The 18,689-nt window shown below is 38.1% G+C and overlaps 1 protein-coding gene across 1 annotated transcript in view; it reads right to left on the bottom strand.

The window, feature by feature from the left end:
- Positions 1-17,673, bottom strand: part of LOC110035727 (SNF2 domain-containing protein CLASSY 1-like) — a 36,119-nt gene extending 18,446 nt beyond the window's left edge. The window contains exons 1-5 of the mRNA XM_020740010.1: positions 17,519-17,673; positions 15,732-15,807; positions 15,547-15,651; positions 14,124-14,374; positions 11,047-12,330 (exon numbers count right to left, since the gene is read on the bottom strand). Of these exons, the coding sequence (XP_020595669.1) occupies positions 11,047-12,330; positions 14,124-14,374; positions 15,547-15,598 (1,587 nt within the window). The 5' untranslated portion in view covers positions 15,599-15,651; positions 15,732-15,807; positions 17,519-17,673. The remainder of the gene's footprint in view (positions 1-11,046; positions 12,331-14,123; positions 14,375-15,546; positions 15,652-15,731; positions 15,808-17,518) is intronic.
- Positions 17,674-18,689: the final 1,016 nt, after the last annotated feature.

The raw sequence follows: 18,689 nt of genomic DNA on the forward strand, positions 1-18,689 counted from the left end.
CACCCTTCTAGTTGAGTGGCGGGTTTTATACATCCGGGTGACCGAGTAGCCTTCGACGACCCTAGAGTACTAATATATAGTTGAGCCTAGCCCCGACCCGAGTGCTTGCGGTCCCCCCTTTTTGGACTTTTTCATATGTTTTTCTTGGAATTTTTGGACAAAGCGCTCGTGGTCTCTTTTCGGGATTTTCCCGTGTTTTCTACAATTTTAATCGATTTGTCGATTTCCTCACATCTCTCTTGTCGTGAGTCTTTTGTCGATCTTTCTCGAGATTTCTGGACGATGTTTCTTTGTTTTCGTTTATATAAAGCATTTCAACTTGTTTCCTCAAGTTTTGTTGTTTGTACCTGTTGCATCAATTACACCTAAGGAACAACGGATCTCCCAGGTATATAGGTTTGTTTTATGTTTATAGCATGTTATTCTCTTATAATCATTTCCCTGCTGTACCTTTTACTTTTCTTTATACTGCATGTTGTACTGTTTTCTTCACTGTATACTCTACTGCTTGTCCTGTGCAACATATTCTACTGTTATGTTATACACTATACAACTTCAACATGTTATCTATAAAAATATCAGAAAAACTACAACCATAGGGCCGTTGAATTTGACATTATAATCTGACACCCTAGAAAACCTAAACTCGTCACGACAATTGACATCATAACCGGACACCCTAGAAAACTTAAACTCATCACGAAAAGGAGCTTTGAACTAGCGCGGTGGGCAGCACGATCATCTTCAACAGCAGAACATGTCTTCCCCAACTAAATCATTCATTTCCTAAAAATTAAAACAACAATCCATAGGATTTCAACGTTGTTCGTCTAACGCAACATAAATTCTCAACTTTTCGTTAAGCATTCGTATAACTCTGTTGTACGATCTAAACCCTAACTCGTTTTAGGATTCTGAGGTTGTCGTTCGTTACGACCTAAATCCTCACATCTTCCAGGCTATTTGTGTGATCGTTTCACACGAATGTAAGTCCTAATTAAATAAAAATTGGCAGGATAAAACACTTAAATATTTCTCCTCAAAACTGAAGCCAAACAATAGGGTAGACTGGAAAGTCACCGAGGTTCTCCTTCGGATCTGTGGCATCTCCTAGTTCTTCCTCCTATGGATTCTACAATAAATGTTCCAAGTTTGAACCATTCCCCTTTTGCACACCTCTTTGTCCGATTTCGTTGAAAAGTTCTATCCTTTTGACCTACTTGAAGATAATCTTTCTTGATTTTTATCGAGAGTATTCTTACGTGACTTTGGCCATTTAAGATGTAATTAACTATAGGGACTTGTCCTTATAAAAAGTTTTTCCGAACCTAGCTTAAAATAAACCTCATTTAATTTTTCATATTAAATAGGGGAATTTGTCGGCAAATAAAACGGTTTCGCAGACCAAACAGACGTCATGTATTTCTTAGTTTATTTGATTAAGCTTCATCCTCAAATCTTGTGTTTATCCCTCGGGATAGATACAGGGTTTGAGGTAAAACGCTCTTTCATTTAAATTATAAAAAATATGAGATCAGTTTGATTTTCATATTTGATTTTAAACTTAAATTTATATGTAAATTAAAACGTCCTTTCAAAGCGGGCGACAGGATTTCGATTCCGGTGACCGACAGCTTCCTACAGGCAACTCCCCCAACTCAACTTTTTATCGCCGACAAGTAGGCTCACTAAGTCATGGGTGCAAAGCTTAGTGTGCCTAAGTACTTAGGGGCTAGGTCGTTGGCAAAATGCTTGCTCCGGATGTTTAAAGTGTCATGACTAAGGAAAAATGGGCGTTCGTTGATGCCACTTAGGAAGAAATTGATGGGACCTTGACAAAGGAGCATCAGGAGGGGAGACCAGACCTGACTTCATTAGATATGAGTGAATATTTGCATTTGGCCATCCCTTCGACTATAGTTCAAAATGTGGGGACCAATGAGCTAATTCTAATCAAGAGATCGGGATATGTTGAGCGTTATCGAATAATATTATTTCTCTTCCAGAAATACCTGCAGATGATAGAAGAGGGGAGACGATGGGTGAAGGTGATGATGAGGAGTGATAGGGCGACTGACAGGGCCGAATGGAGTAAGTTGATGGAGGGTACCAGTGGTGCTGAGGTTGCCTATTGAATCAAGAGCATCTCAGAGCCTACCTCTCCCGTCGTAGGTTATCAATTGGTGAAAGACCAGTGACCAATCCGTCTCCTCAGGAAGGCAAGGGCGATCTCGCGGGCAAGGAGGTCGTTGTGGAGACAATGAAGTCGATTTGTCTTGAGGTAGAGTGTAAGAGGAAAGAGAAGGAGCCACTGGAGGGGGTCCCTCTCGTAAGCGAAGAGGTCAATCGGCCTTAAGAGGCCCCAACTTAAATGGGCTCCCCATAGGAGAGGGGAGTTAGTGAGATTGAGTAGGAGTGGTCATTACGCCTTGGTGGGTCTATCAAAGGATTGGAACTTCGCAAGTCCTCACATCGTTTGGTACTCTTATAGTATGGGAAAAGCTATATGCTCTCTGTCCATGTCTGCCTCCTTCGAAGGAAGGACTTGAATATTTCATCATTGGAAGTCTCCCGCCTTCAGGCGGTCAAATGATAGGCCACCCACACCCTGCTCCCTATGTTCCAACGCCTACTAAAAGGTAGGAGAAAACTAAGGCGAGCATTTAGGAACTCAAGGTATGTATCAATCCCTTATAAAGAAGGTGGCCTTGTTAGATGATGGTGTCGAATTCACCATGTTGTATTCGCTTGAGTAGTTGGAGATGGACATCCTTTTGTGGGAAATATACTGCTAAGGCCTGGAGGAAGACAACAAGCTAATGCTCAAGCGGATGGTGACGATAAAGACACCTGAAGAATTTGTCTAGGATATCTCGTAGAGTTTTGCATAGATAACCACCTTCCAAGCCAGATTCAGTGAAGCGATCCAATATTGACTTGACCACCTCGTGGAGAATAGAGTGGTCTCTTCAGTCTGGACCTCTATGGAACATTTTAGGAAGATAGTAACCAACTCCGAGTTGAATGACGAAGGGGAGAGGGTGTCAGGGAATCGTCGAACGTATGATTAGGTTTCCTTCATGTAAAGACATTTTTTGCCATAAGAAGAATTGAAATATAAATTTTGATCCTTCGTTGATCACTATGAATGAGCGTAGTTTATGTACAATAAATCCTGGAATTAATCATTTAACATGTGTGAATGACTTTTTATGTGACAAGAACTTGATAACAAAGCATATGAAAAACCGATTAGATGCCAACTGCATATTTGCTCATCTAGGCGAGTCCTGACACAAATTATTTGTTGATTTATTGGAATGATGTCATGAATAAAACTGCACACGACTCAAGTCTTATACTACCTTATTCCCCTACAGTCTCTCGATTAGATCGTCCCCTTGGATGGGTCGTGCCTTACACCAAACTTATTAAGCAAATTTTATTGCTATTTTCGTGGAGTTAACCGTCTAGACTCACCACTGGGGTGACTCATGTGCTACTCATTGTGGATCTCGTGGCAAATGGGAGAATCCAACTGTCAGGGCTTGAGCTGTGTTTTGAGCGAAAAGGGTAGAAAGATTTTATAATGATCGAGTGTTGTAAGATGAACGACTATATAATGAATTAATCGAACTGAAACAGTGCTTTTGGTTGAATTGTTCTATTCATATGATCATTGATTATAAGTTCATAATGTTGTGGTTGGTAATTTTTTGTGATCAAATGGCCCTTTGAGAGGCACCTTCATTAATATCAATCGTCTGATGTTGACATGTCGGATGGTTGAGTAATAAAGGTTTGTTATAAATGCAACATTTATTTTTTGGTCGACCCCTCTTCACTGCCCCTTATAAATATCGAGGGAGAGATCATTTTCATCCTCCGTTGATAAAAAACTTAACATAGTTCCACAATTGGTTAGCGCGAGATTTTGGCAGTTTTTTAGTCAGGAGATCTTCGATGAATATGAGATGAGTCAGATCGCTCGGATACACCCTCATTTGTCTTCTAAACTTCTTGTTCGCTAATTTTCAAAATGACAAGCTTCTTGGTTGGTGATTCTGAAGATGGTCATTAGCTCGTCAGACCCTTAAGGAGGATATACCAGAGAGGTACTAGTTGCATGGGCTTTCATGTGGCTTTTTCCTTGTTGATTTATCTCTCTTAGGATCACGGTGTTGATTGGGGTTGGTGATGCCAATTGGATGTTAGATAGATATGGATAATTTCCTTTCCATCAAAACATCTGTTGCACACTACTCTAGCAGTGACATCAACATCCGATTCACAGTTGTCCAATTTAACAATTTTCACTGCGATCGTATGTTACGCGGGCATCGTCATCATGGTTGAACGAATATAATATGGTTTGCATCACAGTTCATTTGACTGCTTGCCGGTCCAAACTTAGCAGGCACCAAATTCATGTTCATGGTAGTTTGTCGAAGCAATGGGAACTATCAGAGTACACAATTCCTTCTCTAAGAACAACTCTGCCATTAGCTCGAGGGATCTGTCCTCAAGAGGTCGTCTTCCGACTCAACGGAAGGATGTGAGAAGGTCGCGCCATTCAACAAAAAAGCGATTGCATAACTCAGTCGAGCAACCGAAAAGAATTATCTTTATATAAATATTTTTTTACGACCAGCGAGAGGCCGAATGCTTGTAATGTGACTATGTACTTATGAAATAAAAAAAAAAATTTGTACAGTCTCTTTTATTGTTGTTGTGAAGTGTACGTGTGCCTTTGTGAATTTATTATTTCATAATCATCTGGGCGACCTAATAGCTGAGTCCCCTTACATCGAACCGTCCTCTAGAAGTGAGTTCCTCAAGCTAGAGTGCACTATTTTTTATTTCTTGTGAACCGTTGACCATGTCGCTACTGTTAGGGTCGAGCTTCCCTTCAGAAGTAGCGACTTTCTATAACTAAGTTCTCCAAGTCCAAACGAGTGGCTACGAAATTCAGGCGGGGATGAGAGCGATGTCATACAATTAAATTTTTTTATCAATATAGAGGTTAAGGTTAGGTGGTTGAATTTTGTCGGGCATAAAATTTATCGGGTGTACCGTGAGACTGGGTAGTCGCAATCATTTAGGTGAGAATTATCCTTCACCTACTTGAGGCCTTTGGCTCTCCTGTAGGTCTAGCTTGAGAGTTAGGAGAGCTCCTAATTTGTTTCCCAGGCTTCCGGCTTCCAACGAAAGTATAATAATCTACCTTTCTAGTATAAGTCACACTCTCATCATTATGAACGACATGACCAAATGAGTATTTTATTATTAATGATAGATATTACAACTCATTCGTTGAGGCAACTAATGAGTGAACAAGTTACATAGCTTTTAGGGATAAAATTTTTTTAAATCATCTCCGCTCCATGTACAAAGTACTTCCTTGTCAGTGAAATTTTGTAGTTTGTAGGCTTCTTGGGCGATTCACTTGCTAACGATGAATGGCCTAGTTCACGCCTGGTCAAGTTTTCCAAAGACTTGGTCATGTGGTGCTAGAGCTACCTTCTTTAGAACCAAGTTTCCTTCTCTGAATCAATTTTCCCTAACATGAGCGTTGTAGTAGCGCGCCATTCTTTTCTGATTTCCTCTCGCTGAGAGCTGACTGGATGCACTCTTCTTCTAATAGGTTGAGAGCAAGCTCGATCTCTTTGTTGTTCATGTCCCGCCATTCATCTAGGCCTTCTTCCCCAAATGTTGAGGTGGCAGCTACACTTTGGTTGTGCAAGTTGTATTCAATCGGTAATACAACCTCCATCTTGTGTGAAAGTAGAAACGGAGTTTGATTACGGTTGAGGGAGTAGTCATGATTGCCCAGATGATGAATGAAAGGAGGTCAAACTATTTGCCTTTCACCCCCTTGACCATTTTCCTTGAGAGATTGAGAATTAGCTTGTTTGTGGCTTCAACTTGTTTGTTGGTTGGTGAATGATGAATAAAGTGAGTATTAGGTTAGTTCCTTGGCCCCCGAATGAAATCATTACTCCTTAGTTGGTGAACGGTGTCTCATTGTCGATTATGATCACCATCGGAAGACCATATCGACAAATCAAATCTGTCTAAATGAATTTGCGGAAAACTTCGACAGTAATACAAGTGAAGGCTTTGGACTCTATCCATTTTAAAAAATTGTCAATCGCAACCAATATGGATTTACATTGTCCCTTGGAAGGTGGGAAAGGGCCTAGGAAACCGAGTCCTCAAAACGACAAACAACCAGGGACTTGTGATGGGTTGCAACCAGTGGGAAAGTTTGAGTTGCATGGGGCCAAATTTCTAGCAATATTCACACATCCTTGAGAAATCATCCACAACCTTCTTGGGAGTCAGCCGAAAGTAGCCTTGTCGAAGTATCTGATTGGCTAGCATTCGTACACTATAATGGCTTCCACACTCACCTGACTGTTTTTTTGAGAATATCTATCATCTTATTTTCTCATATGCACCGCCGATACAACGAAGTTGCCAATTAAAGGAACAGCTCACCATCCTAGATGAGGTAATGTGCGACTTTGATTCAGAAGCGTTTACAATCTTTTGTTCCTGATGAGGGTTCTCCAATTTTCAGGAAGTGGGCATATGGATCCATCAAACTCTTCACCTCTTTGATTGCTACCTTCATAGTTTTCGCTTCTTCCATCATCGAACATATAAGCTTTTGTGGGCAATGTACTGGCCAATTGATTGCATTTGAAGAGAAAATATGCTACTTGATTGTCATCCCAGAGAATGTGTTTGATTCTAAAATAATCAATTTTCCCTATTTCTACTTTGGTCTTAGCGAGATATTTTGCCATCATCTCTTCCCTTGCTTCAAATTGACCATTCACTTAATTGACCACTAGTTGCAAGTCCGACCTTACCAAGAGATGTTGCACCCCGATCCTGTACATTTGGCGCAACCTGATAATTAGAGTCTCATACTCAGTCTGGTTGTTGTTTGCTTCAAATTTTACTTTGACGGAATGATAGATACGATGTACGATCAAACTCGTTACTGCGAGTCACAATCTAGTTCCTTTCGATATGATGCTTCATCTACGCACAAGGTTTAGGTTGGGTCCTAGGTTATTGCCTCATCATTCTGATTGCCCCATCTCAGCAAAACCTGTGAGGAAGTTAGCCACTGCCTCCAACTTGATTATTATTTTGGGGGTATGAATAGGTCGAACTCGTTGAGTTCAACTACCCACTTGAGGAATCGTCCGGAATGCTCGAGTTTGGCCAATACTGACTTGAGCGGGGTGATTATTGATCACTCGCACCTAATGCATCTAAAAATATGGGTGAAGTTTCTAAACTAAAACAATTAAAGCAAATATTAATTTTTTCCATAATAGGATACCTGAGCTTTCTCCTCTCAAAACTTGGTTGATTTGGTAGATTGGGAATTTTTGTTCCCGTTCTCCCCGAACTAAGACCAAGTTGATCAAATCGGGTCCGACTCCCACATAGATTGAGAGTTCAACACTTGGTTTTAGGCTTTGAAGCAAAAGATAGTGAGGCCAAAGAATGCTTCAGTCATTGAAAGGCTTGCTCATACTCGTCTGTCCATGTGAATTTTTAGTATTTCTCAGAACTTTAAAGAAGGCTACACATTGATGCCTAAACTTGGAGATGAATCAACTCAAGCATGCGATTCTGCCTATTAATTTTGGTAATTCTTTGGCATTTAGGGGGGGAGTGTTTGGACCTATTTTGGTAATTCTTTGGCATTTAGGGGGGGAGTGTTTGGACCTTCTCTGAGTTGCCTTCCGTGGTTAATAGTAGCCTAGAAAATTGCCAATTTCTGCCTCAAATGTGCATTTGAGCAAGCTTAATTTCATGTTTTATTTCTGGAGAGTTTTGAATGTTTCTTTTAACCTACTTATATATTGTTCAAGCGTTTTACTTTTAACCAGCACATTATCAAGAAAAACTTTAATATTTTGCCCTCTTTGATTCATAAAAACTACATCCAAAATTTTCTGATAAGTGGCGCCTATATTTTAAAGCCCGATGACCATTACATTATAATAAAAGACTCTCTACTGATGAACATGGTTTTTTAGCGTCAACTGAATGAATCTTCATTTGATGACATTCAGAGAGAGCTCATGACTGAGTGGTTGGTCGCCGCATCTATGAGTGCGTCGATTTGCGACATGGGTAGTTGTCTTTTGGGGAGGTTTCATTGAGTCTAGTGAATTTGACACACATTTGCTACTCATTGTTCACCTTCCAGACCACCACCACATTCGCCACCCAGTCCGAGAATTGGACCTACTTGACCAACCTCCGACAGATTTTGCACTTCTTCCTTGATCAGTTCCACCAGTGTGAGGGCCTATGATATTATTTTTTGTTTTGGTAGGTCGAACCGGGGGGTTGAGATTGAGGCGACGACATGCTACGTCGGCGAAGGCTCCCAACATTTTTTTGACCGTCCAGACAAACATTATACAATACTCGCAGAGTGTCTGGATGAGCTCTTCCTCGTGATCTACATCAAAAGTCACGCTTAATAAAAAATATACCAGTCCCACCAATCACAATTGGGATTTCTTCAATAGCCTCGCTAGTTTCCAGGCTACATCTTTGTTGGGCGTCCATTTTGAATGGTTTCCGATGCACGCTTCTGATAGCTCGTAGGCAACAAACGTGTGATTGCTCCAGAACTCTCCTAATGGTGATAATCTCTCTGTTGCCATGGAATTTTACTGCCACATGATAAGTAAAGATAAATGCCTTGAAATTGTTGAGCAGTACACGGCCGAAGATGACGTTGTAGGTTGTTGGTGAATAGATCAACATGAAGTTGGTCGTGCATTAAATTGCTTATTACCATCCCCCATGTGATAGGCAGGGCAATGACTCTCAATGCATCATTCCTTTCTCTAGAGAATTTGTACAAGAGCTCGGATGTGGTCTTCAAATGCTCGGCTCCTAGATTTATCTTGTAGAAGATGGATATGAACAAAATGTTCATCGAGCTCCCTGAATCAACAAAAGTGTTGTTAACCTGAAAATTTTTCGATGAGGGCAATGACGACGATAGTGTTGTTGTAAGGATTACCCTTGGCGGGCAAGTCTTCTTCTCTAAATGTAATGGGGGGGATGACGTACGACCCGCCACTAGGACGAGGCAGCCATACACAACTTGCCTAAGCAAAGCCACTTCAGACTCGCCAACCTGGAGGTTTCAATCCCATCCCCTCTAAGGATGTTCGAGACAACTTCTGCGATGTGTATGGTATGAGCTTGAGCCCGCTCATTGCGGCCTTCTTCTGTCAGAGCTTTTCTTTGTTGTTGAGTGATAGCTCCAGGCACAATGAATTCCTTTCAATTTTTGGCTCTGATTAGCTCTTCGATCATAGTTCGAAGGTGTCAACACTTCTATATCGTGCCCAAGATCCCTATGGTAAGCGCAAACCTTTTTGGGGTCATGGGTGTATCCTCTAACTTCCATTGAAGCGGGCTTCCAGAAGAAATCCTTATGTTGGATGGCCTCCATTACTTCTACCACCGAAACCCTCAGTGGGGTTAGTTGAAAGATTTCATGAGTCAGATCATGTGGCCTCTCGAGATAGCATTCCACTCGCTACACTTGATTTTGTGCCCATCTCGTGTTCGGGCATGTTGTCCCCTCTGGCATGCACGCCCTCAAGTAAGGGCGAGGATGGTTGTCCTTGTGTCAAGGTTGCATTGGTGGCCACGGATGGAGACTCGGACCTCGGTTACTATTCGCCCATGCGGAAGCTCCTCTTCAATGAATGTTGTTGCGGTCGCTCAATCCTTGCAAGATCGAGAGCGAGTTATACTCTTTTGTCGATATGTGATTGTTGACAACTTCCAACAACTCTGCTAGTGTCTTTGGGGGTTGCAGTCCCCACGCGTAACAGAAGGTACATTCTCTCATTCCCTGAGCAAGGGCTCCTTGGGGATCCATGGGCTCCAGGTCCCACATCTCTAGCATCTCTTTCTAGAATCGAGTCATGAAGGTGCGCAGGAACACAACTATAATAGCGTTTGGGAGTTTTTTTAAAATCTTTGTGCACTCGCGAACTGCACTATTAACATTCTATTGAATTCAATAAAGAAGGTAATTGCTCCTAGTGAAAGACTATTGAACTACCGAAGGGTGGATTCCTTCTAGATCATAACGAAGAGTCGACTATTCAGCGTGACGTTTACCGTAGGAGACATATTGTCCATTCGAAAGAAGCTTATGAGATTTTGAAGCATTTGGGCTCCTCAACTTCGGAAATGCATGGAGAAAGCATTCTCTGGGGATTAGGTCGCGGGTTATTGTTATGTCCTTGACTGTCGCGGACTAGGGATGTTGATCCGGGGTTGTCGGTGTAAGAAGTGTTATTGTTCACAATTGGAGTCAGTGATAGGGCTCTCCAAGCATTGGCGCTAGATCTTCTCAGGTGTGCAGGGGCAGCCTGTTCGGATGGTGGAACCATCCCTTGCGCCAGTGTTTCTCTGAGCATTTCCATCATCTGCTCCTTGAGCACTTGGATTTGTTGAGCCACAAAATCTCTGGTGCATTCCATGTTGTATGTGATTTCACGATCAATTTCTTCTAATTGCTTCGCTCATCTTCTTATTTGCAGCATAATTCATACTTACCACACCCTTTTAGGGTGCCTGACTACTTGCTCATCCCTAGGTATTCGCCTTTGGGGGTTCAACCATCAATCACCCAGTTCCGATCACTCAGCCTTGCGAGCTCAGCCTCAGTGTATTGGGTTTGGGCACTCGGTCTTAGTCATTCGACCAGTAGTTGAGTCTAGTGACTCAATTTTTTATTTTCACTCACCCGAAAGGATTTCTGTTCACTTATATGTTCTGAACCGTTTTATTCTTGATGATCTGGACCATCTAATGCATGATGACCCAAACATCTACTTTTTGGGAATACAAAGGAAAAAATAGTGATTAAATTATTTTGAAAACTGAAATTCAATAAATTTCACTACAAATGTGCGTCACAATGTCTAAAGGTATGATTTTAGTTGCGCTAAAGAAGAAGGAAGAACACCATGCCTGCTGTTCAAGAAGTGCGAGTACAGTTAACGTATTCTCCATTTCTTTCCAGAGGTCTTCATTCTCATCAATTTCGAATGGATCCTTAGAAGCTGGAGACCATTTGAAGTCTTCTTCTTCTTCCTCTACAAATGTTTTCTCTGGTTGAGAGCCTGCCTCGACTTCAGTTTCGATTTCATCCTCTATAGTTCCCATGCATTGCTTTATCAGCAGCTCACACTCTGCCGCACTGAGAAGGAGCTTCTTCCTGTAAGAATATCTCTTCTTATAAAGCGGATTACCGTTTCTCAATGGAGTTCTCCGATCACTTTTTCTCGGCCTGCCCCTGGGCCTCTGTGCCGGTTTTTCTGAACTATCCTGCGTTAGCCTATCCGGCGAATCACCAGGCTGAATCTCACCAATCTCATCACCCATTGTAAGTAGAAGCTGAGGTTCCCCTTCTTTTACTTTCCAATCGAACGTTTTCTTCCTATCTGAAACTGGTGAGAATTCATAATCCTCATCAGAGCTTCTTTCCGCTGGACAAATCTCCCAATTATCCACTAACTGTTGTTCCACTTCAACTGAATCAGACTTTTCATCAGGACTTTGATCCAATATCTCTACAATCTGCCCCGAATTCCTCGCCGTGCGATCAAAATCCGGAGAGTAGAAGCTCGTAAAACGTCTCGGCTTAACCTTTTGGCGCTTCGATCGTCTCAGACTCATGCAATCATACAAAACCTCTACATCAGACTCACTATCCACCTCCATCTCTCCGTTACAATCTGGTTCGACAAACACCTTCAATGCTGCTTCTGCTGCCGTCTCTTTCACAAGAAACAGGTCGACACTTCTTACCACCGGCCTCAAAGTTTCGTTAAATCCATGGAAGCACATGATCTTCATGCCCGTCACAGGATTTCTGTTCAGGATTTGGTAAACGATATTTCTCTGTAATACTTTCACATCAAAACTGATTCCCTTTTGTATGGAAAGCACAACCAGCCATGAAATTTCAGAAGAAAAAATTCCGCCAATTAGTTTACTTCTGGCTGAGGAAATGCAGTCCTCGGTGAAGCTCCAGCGATCGAATTCGTGTTCTTGAGGTTCGTCTTCAAGCTTTTGAAGAATTGCGATTCTGTCAATGGTGACCATTTCAGCTCTCTCGAACAATACGTTCTTTCCAGTGCCATTAAAAGCTCTTTCCCTGTAGAGAATGACGGAAAATAGGCAGGAACACCGGCCATCATGATGACGAAGAGTCTTTTTTGATATGATTTTTGCATCGTACCATAAGGGAAACTGCAATTTTACAAAAATTATCAAAACATATCAGAAAGTAAAAAGAGAAAATATTAAGTTCCACCGTGTGGCAGAGGCGGAACAAGCCTCTTTTTTTTTTTTGGTGGGTGGGGCGGGGCAGAGACTGCCCTCATAGATCCAACATGGATGGCCAAAGTGAGATTTCAGGAGGGTCAAAATTGATATTACAGGATGGCCAAAAGACTAAATTGTCTTCCCATATAAATAAAAATTTGAATTTGAGATTGTGTTGATGGAGATCACATCACGCCATCATCCACACATCCTACATTCAGACATAATATTTTCTCAAAAGTTAGAGGATAATTGCTTTGTAACTAATGAGCTAGAATAGTGCTTGCAATTGCTAATAATGAAAGTGAATGTTCAAAATGTGCACGCAATTCTTATGCATTTACATATTATATATATAGCACTTTGACATTTCAAATATATGAATGAAAAAAGTATAATTTATTTTTAAAAAGTGGTAATAGTGTTATATTTGACATGATAATAAAATTTTAAGTGTTATGTGTGTAAATATAAAAGTTAGGCCTAAGATATGTAAATACATAAGAATTTCGTGCTATTTATGTAAATGCCTCCAAGAGAAATTCTATATATAAACTATTTGGGAGGGGTCATTTCAATTTAAATCACTTTCAACGACATGATCATTTTTACTCTTAAATTTAAGAGTTTAGGAACTACATCAACCCATTATATAGTTTAAGATTGTGTTTAGGACAACAGTATGGTGTTGGACCGCACTTTCAAGCGATTGCCAAAATTTTGCTATGCTTGTTTTTCAAAAAATTATGGTGAGAAGTTGTATTTTCAACCTGACCTAACTAAGTATGATGGTTACAAGAAAAATGCGGTTTGACTTTTTCAAAACTAAAAAAATTTATAATGGCCACCGTAGTTTTTTGAACAACAGCTTTTTCTACAGCAGCTTCACAACTTTTTCTATAAGTAACTGCATCTACCCCAAACATACCCTAAGACTAAATGACACCTTACAAACAATATGAAGTCATTTTAGTTCTTTTTTCTGTGCAAAACCAAAATTTCCTTTGCAATAAGATAAAGAAAGATTTACGTACATAGCACTCAATTCATAAGTATTGACATATCTAACGCCTAAACATCAACTTTGACATACATCCCTGCTTGCCTGTGCATGAAAATGTGTATTTAACTTTTTAAATGTTAAAATGATGGTATTGTGATGCAATATGAATGATCTACATGGTATAAATGTTAAAAAAAATAAAGCATAAGTGTTAGACATGTAAATTCATAGGAAATGAATGTTATGTATGTAAATGTCCCTAACTAACATAACATAGATAAAGATTGTTTTCATGCATACATTTATGATGAAAAGTAACATGAACCAATCAATGGTATAATCTATTTGGGGGTGTTTGGCTGCAAATAAGATTTAAGTTTAATAGAATTTAATAAATTTGGTAAATTTGGATTTATCAAATCCAATTATTGTTAAACCCGAAATAATGTTGGCTTCAATTAAGATTAAATATAATTAAACCCATTCAATGTGTTTGACATAATTAATAGTTGGATTTCATAAATCAAGATTTACGTCACAAAATAAATGGAACCAGAAAATATTGGATTTAACACGGCGTCGGATTTATCGAACCTAGAAATGACGTTTGGCAAGATTTATTTAAAACCATTATGTAAGTCCTATTAAAAGTAGCATAGCAAACACTCTCTTAATTTACAATTTATATGGGTGGCGTGGAATTGTGATCACTTACATTCGGTTGTGGTTGTTCATCCAAACCACCCGAGATAGGACGAGTTGAGAGTACACAAACATCGACGCCAACTTTAAGAAGGTGTGAACAATCATGAGAATTTGATTTTCTTGATCGTAGACGAATATTGTCGGCACATATTTCGTTCTCTACCTTCGAACTCCAGTGGTCGAACATTATATAGGTTTTCCCCCATCTAATTCTCAAAATATCTACTGCATGCCATGACCCATCGTAAAAAGCCTCAAATGCTGCAATTTTCATAATAATATCAGATTTCATATGTAGCTTATCTATATTGAAGATCTTATATAAAGAAGAAGGAAGGTTTAGATGCATACAAGTCAATTTATATCTATTTTCAAATCTAACGTCTATGTTTCAATTTTTACGTGCATACCTCTTATGCGCGAAAATGTGTATTTCACTTTTGGCATTTATATACATACCACTTGATTCCAATGCATCTACATATCCAACGCCTAAATATTTTTTTTACATTTATCTTCCATAAGTCTTTCATATCACATTTCTAAAATACTCTTCTGACTATTTACTCGATGTGTCATTTTAGTCCAAAAATATATACAAATGTCAAATTAACCATCATACTTTTTTAATATGGATTAGAATAGTCCTCGGAGAGAACTATTTTAGTCATTAAAACAGTCTGAGGACTAAACTGACACTTTATAGACTCTAGGACTAAAATGACCCTCGACAAATAATCAGGGGACCATTTTGACATCTTTCTCTAAAAGATACCGTCATTTGTGTGACACTCCTTTTCATACATAAATAAGATGATTTGTATGTAAAAAATTAAAGTTTAGGTATAAAGTAATTGAGTGGTACGCATATAAATCCTCCAAAGTTAAAATAATGGTATTTTTATGTGATATAAATGATTTGAGTGGTAAAAGTAAAGTTTGTGTTATATATTTAAATGAATAGGAATTGGGTGGTATGTATGTAAATGCCCCAAAGAAAAAATAAGAGTGAATATGGATGTTTAGCATGCCATGTACATAAGAAAGCACCTATTCCAAAACCATTCAAGTTCTTAATATAAACTTGAACTGTATGATAAGAAAATCATCAAAATTCCAAAGGAATTCAAACATATAGAATTTTTGGGGCATTTACATACGTACCACCCAATTCCTATATATTTACATATCTAACACCTACTCTTCACATTTTTATATCTATACAACACAAATCTTTCATATCACATCAAAAATATGACCATGTTAACTTCTAAAAAGTGATATACACATTTTCATGCATAGGCAGAGTGCCATGTATGTAAGAAATTGAATTTTAGGTGTTAGATATTTAAATACATACGAATTGAGTGAAATGTATGTAAATCTTCCATTTTGTTCGCAACAACATATAATAAATCTGATTAATTTCTTACGTATTGAACTTATCGGATGTTTTTTGCCTATTTCTTGCATCTCCTTCAACATTGAAAGCCGAGTCTACTCCTCGACGACCAGCATTTTCTTCATAAGCCGAACGCCTGTCAAATGATGAATCAACTTTCAACAACTAAAGTACAAAAATATAAATATGAATTTATAAAAATTTAATATGCCAAACCTGCTTGTGATTCCAATACACAAATGAACACTTTTTTCCTTAATTGAATTCGCAGACCGATTTGTTACATGAAATCCTGGGATTGGAAGTCAAAAACCAAAGATAAGCAAACATATATGACAAGGTAAGGTTGAGATGAATAACCTTGACATACGAAGTGATAGCAAGTAAAAGAGATTTACATACATATTGCCCAAATTCTATATTTACATATCTAACACCTAAACACTATTTTTTACATTTATATCACCCAAACCCTTCATATTAATTACATTAAAATGCCACTATTTTAACTTTTAAAAAATGAAATACACCCTTCATGCATAATTAAGGCGACATATATGTAAAAATTAAGGAACATTTACATACAAACCACACAATGCTTATGGATATACATATCTACACATAAAGTTTGATATATACATTCATAACACCTTGGTACTACAAACCTATGCATAAAAAGATGCACTTCACTTTTAAGAAGTTAATAAAGAGATATTTTTGAGGTGATGTTAAAGATTTGAGTGTTATGAATGTAAATCTTAAAACTTATGGTTTTATATACTAATCACGAAAAAAATTGAATATAACATTTTAACCACACTCAAACTTTAAATATAACATTTTAACTACTTTTTTCATCAAAACACCCTTCTTTACCTACTGATGAATGCTTTGAGTGAAACTTTTTTGTGGTTAAAATGTTAAATTTTAAATTTTTAGTGGTTAAAATGTTTGATTTAGAATTTAAGGGGTTAAAATGTTATATTTAATATTTTGGGTGATTGCAATGTAAAACTGCTTAAAACTTAGGTATTACATGTGTAAGTAGATAAGAATTGTATGTTGTGTACGTAAATGCTCCAAAAGTTAAATTTTGTGTTAAATATGTATATACATAGAAATTAAGTGGTATATATGTAAATCATTCTAATATTTCTTTATATAACACTCTAAGGGGCATTTTAGTAATGGTTTTAGTTGTTTCGGTAAATTGTGTAAATCTGAACTTATTAAATCCTACCAACAACAACATTTAGTAAATCCAGAATTTAAGACAAAAATGAGAAGAAAACTAAAAAAAATCAAATTTATAGAATCTGGAATTTATACCCCTAATGTTTGAATGACATCTACATATATGCATGAAAATATGTATTTTAGGTTCAATGAGTTAAAATTCATGATATTTTTTATATCATTTAAAGAATAAAGTGTTATACAAGTAAATATAAAGGTTTAGCCATTTGTGAGACTGCTGCAAAAATTTAAGGTAATTGTAGTTGTTTGAATAAGCATTTGTGAGACTGCTGCAAAAAAAGTTTTTCAAAAATTGCAATAGCCTTTTTATTTTATTATTATTTTTTTTAAAAAGCCAGACAACATCTTTTGGGCAGTCTTTTTGAAAAAGCAAGCAAAACATAATTTTGTCAAACAAGAAAAACTGAGATGTGGCACTACACCAACACCGCACCGCCGCCCCAAAGTCACCCTAAATCTGATATGTATGTAAATCCAACACTGAAAGTGCAGCTAAAACAAGCCGCTACTCATGCATTCCATTGGGGTTCTCACTCAGGCATAACAACAAACACCTTACGCGCAACATCAAAACATATTATCAAACACGCAACAATTACAAAATGCACAGCGATCGTTTACGGATCATTAAACATCTAAAGTAGCACTTAAAACTGATCTTAAGCAAAACCATAAGAATTAAAGCAGAGATCCGCGATTCAGGATTGATTACGCAAAGGAAAAGATCGAAGAAGAACATCAAGTACCGGGATGAAGATATCCGGCGAGTTCGCCGCCGGCGAGGGAGTCGCCGGAGGTCGGAGAAAAGCTGCAGAGGTGAGAGAATCGAGTGTGCATGGAAGGGGAGAAGAACCGGAAATAAGAGTTTGGGTTTTTTTTTTTTTTTACTCGTCGATCAGCTTTCCCGAGAAAGGATTCTCGGACGACGATGTGGTGGAGCCCACTTTTTTATAATAGGTGCCAATGATGCGTCAATGTCCGCAGGAAGTGGGACCCGTTTTTCACTTAAGGGTGCATAGACGTGGATAAGCCAGCCCGAGGAAATCTATCGGCGGTGCCAAATGCAGTAGATTTTTTTTATTTTTTTGAATAATCATGTATAAATCATATATATATATATATATATATATATATATACAGACGATGGTTATAAAACGTTGGTGGATAGCATACTATAATATAATCAAATAAACTAAAGATTCAGAATTTCTATTAACTGGTCATTAAATTTAATTAAAAATTAATTAAGTTATGGTTATGAAAGCCATGCTATTTTAGCTTCGGCCGAGCATAGATTGTCCATGTAGACTTCACCAATGGTGAACTTATTTTTATTTGAAAAGTTTAAATTTATGATAAGAGTTTATGATATAATGACTTGTTCTTGAAACATAGATTGCAAGTATGTAAGTATATAGAGAGATAATGAATAGTGATCAATCGTGTCGTATTCTTAAATGATTCTCTTATTTATAGAGAAGATAATAAATGATAATATTATTATATTTTTGCCTATACTTTAATGGGATTAATACTGGGGTACTCTGGTATTTTGCATATCTGAGCTTGTCATCCAACTGCTTTCTAGCTCAACAAGCTAAGCTTAATTGGCTTTGGGCCTACGGGATTAGTTCGGTCAGTTGAACTAGGTCAGCCTTCTCAGTCCTCTTGATTGGGTCGGTCGTCCAAACTAGTATAGACTAAATTTATTTACTTGTCATGTTAAAGTTCAACATATAGGTCATTAAGTATAAAGTTCAACATATTGATCATCAAGTATTATATACTAAGAGCCGAATTGAATCATAATCTCTTTGACAAAAAAATGTTTCAAATATAACGTGGCATTTTGTAGTTTCGTCACAATCATAAAATTTTAAAGTTGGTATATATGTATATATATATATATATATATAT

Source organism: Phalaenopsis equestris, unplaced genomic scaffold, assembly GCF_001263595.1.
Source record: "Phalaenopsis equestris unplaced genomic scaffold, ASM126359v1 Scaffold000002, whole genome shotgun sequence".
In the NCBI taxonomy this organism is placed as follows: domain Eukaryota; kingdom Viridiplantae; phylum Streptophyta; class Magnoliopsida; order Asparagales; family Orchidaceae; genus Phalaenopsis; species Phalaenopsis equestris.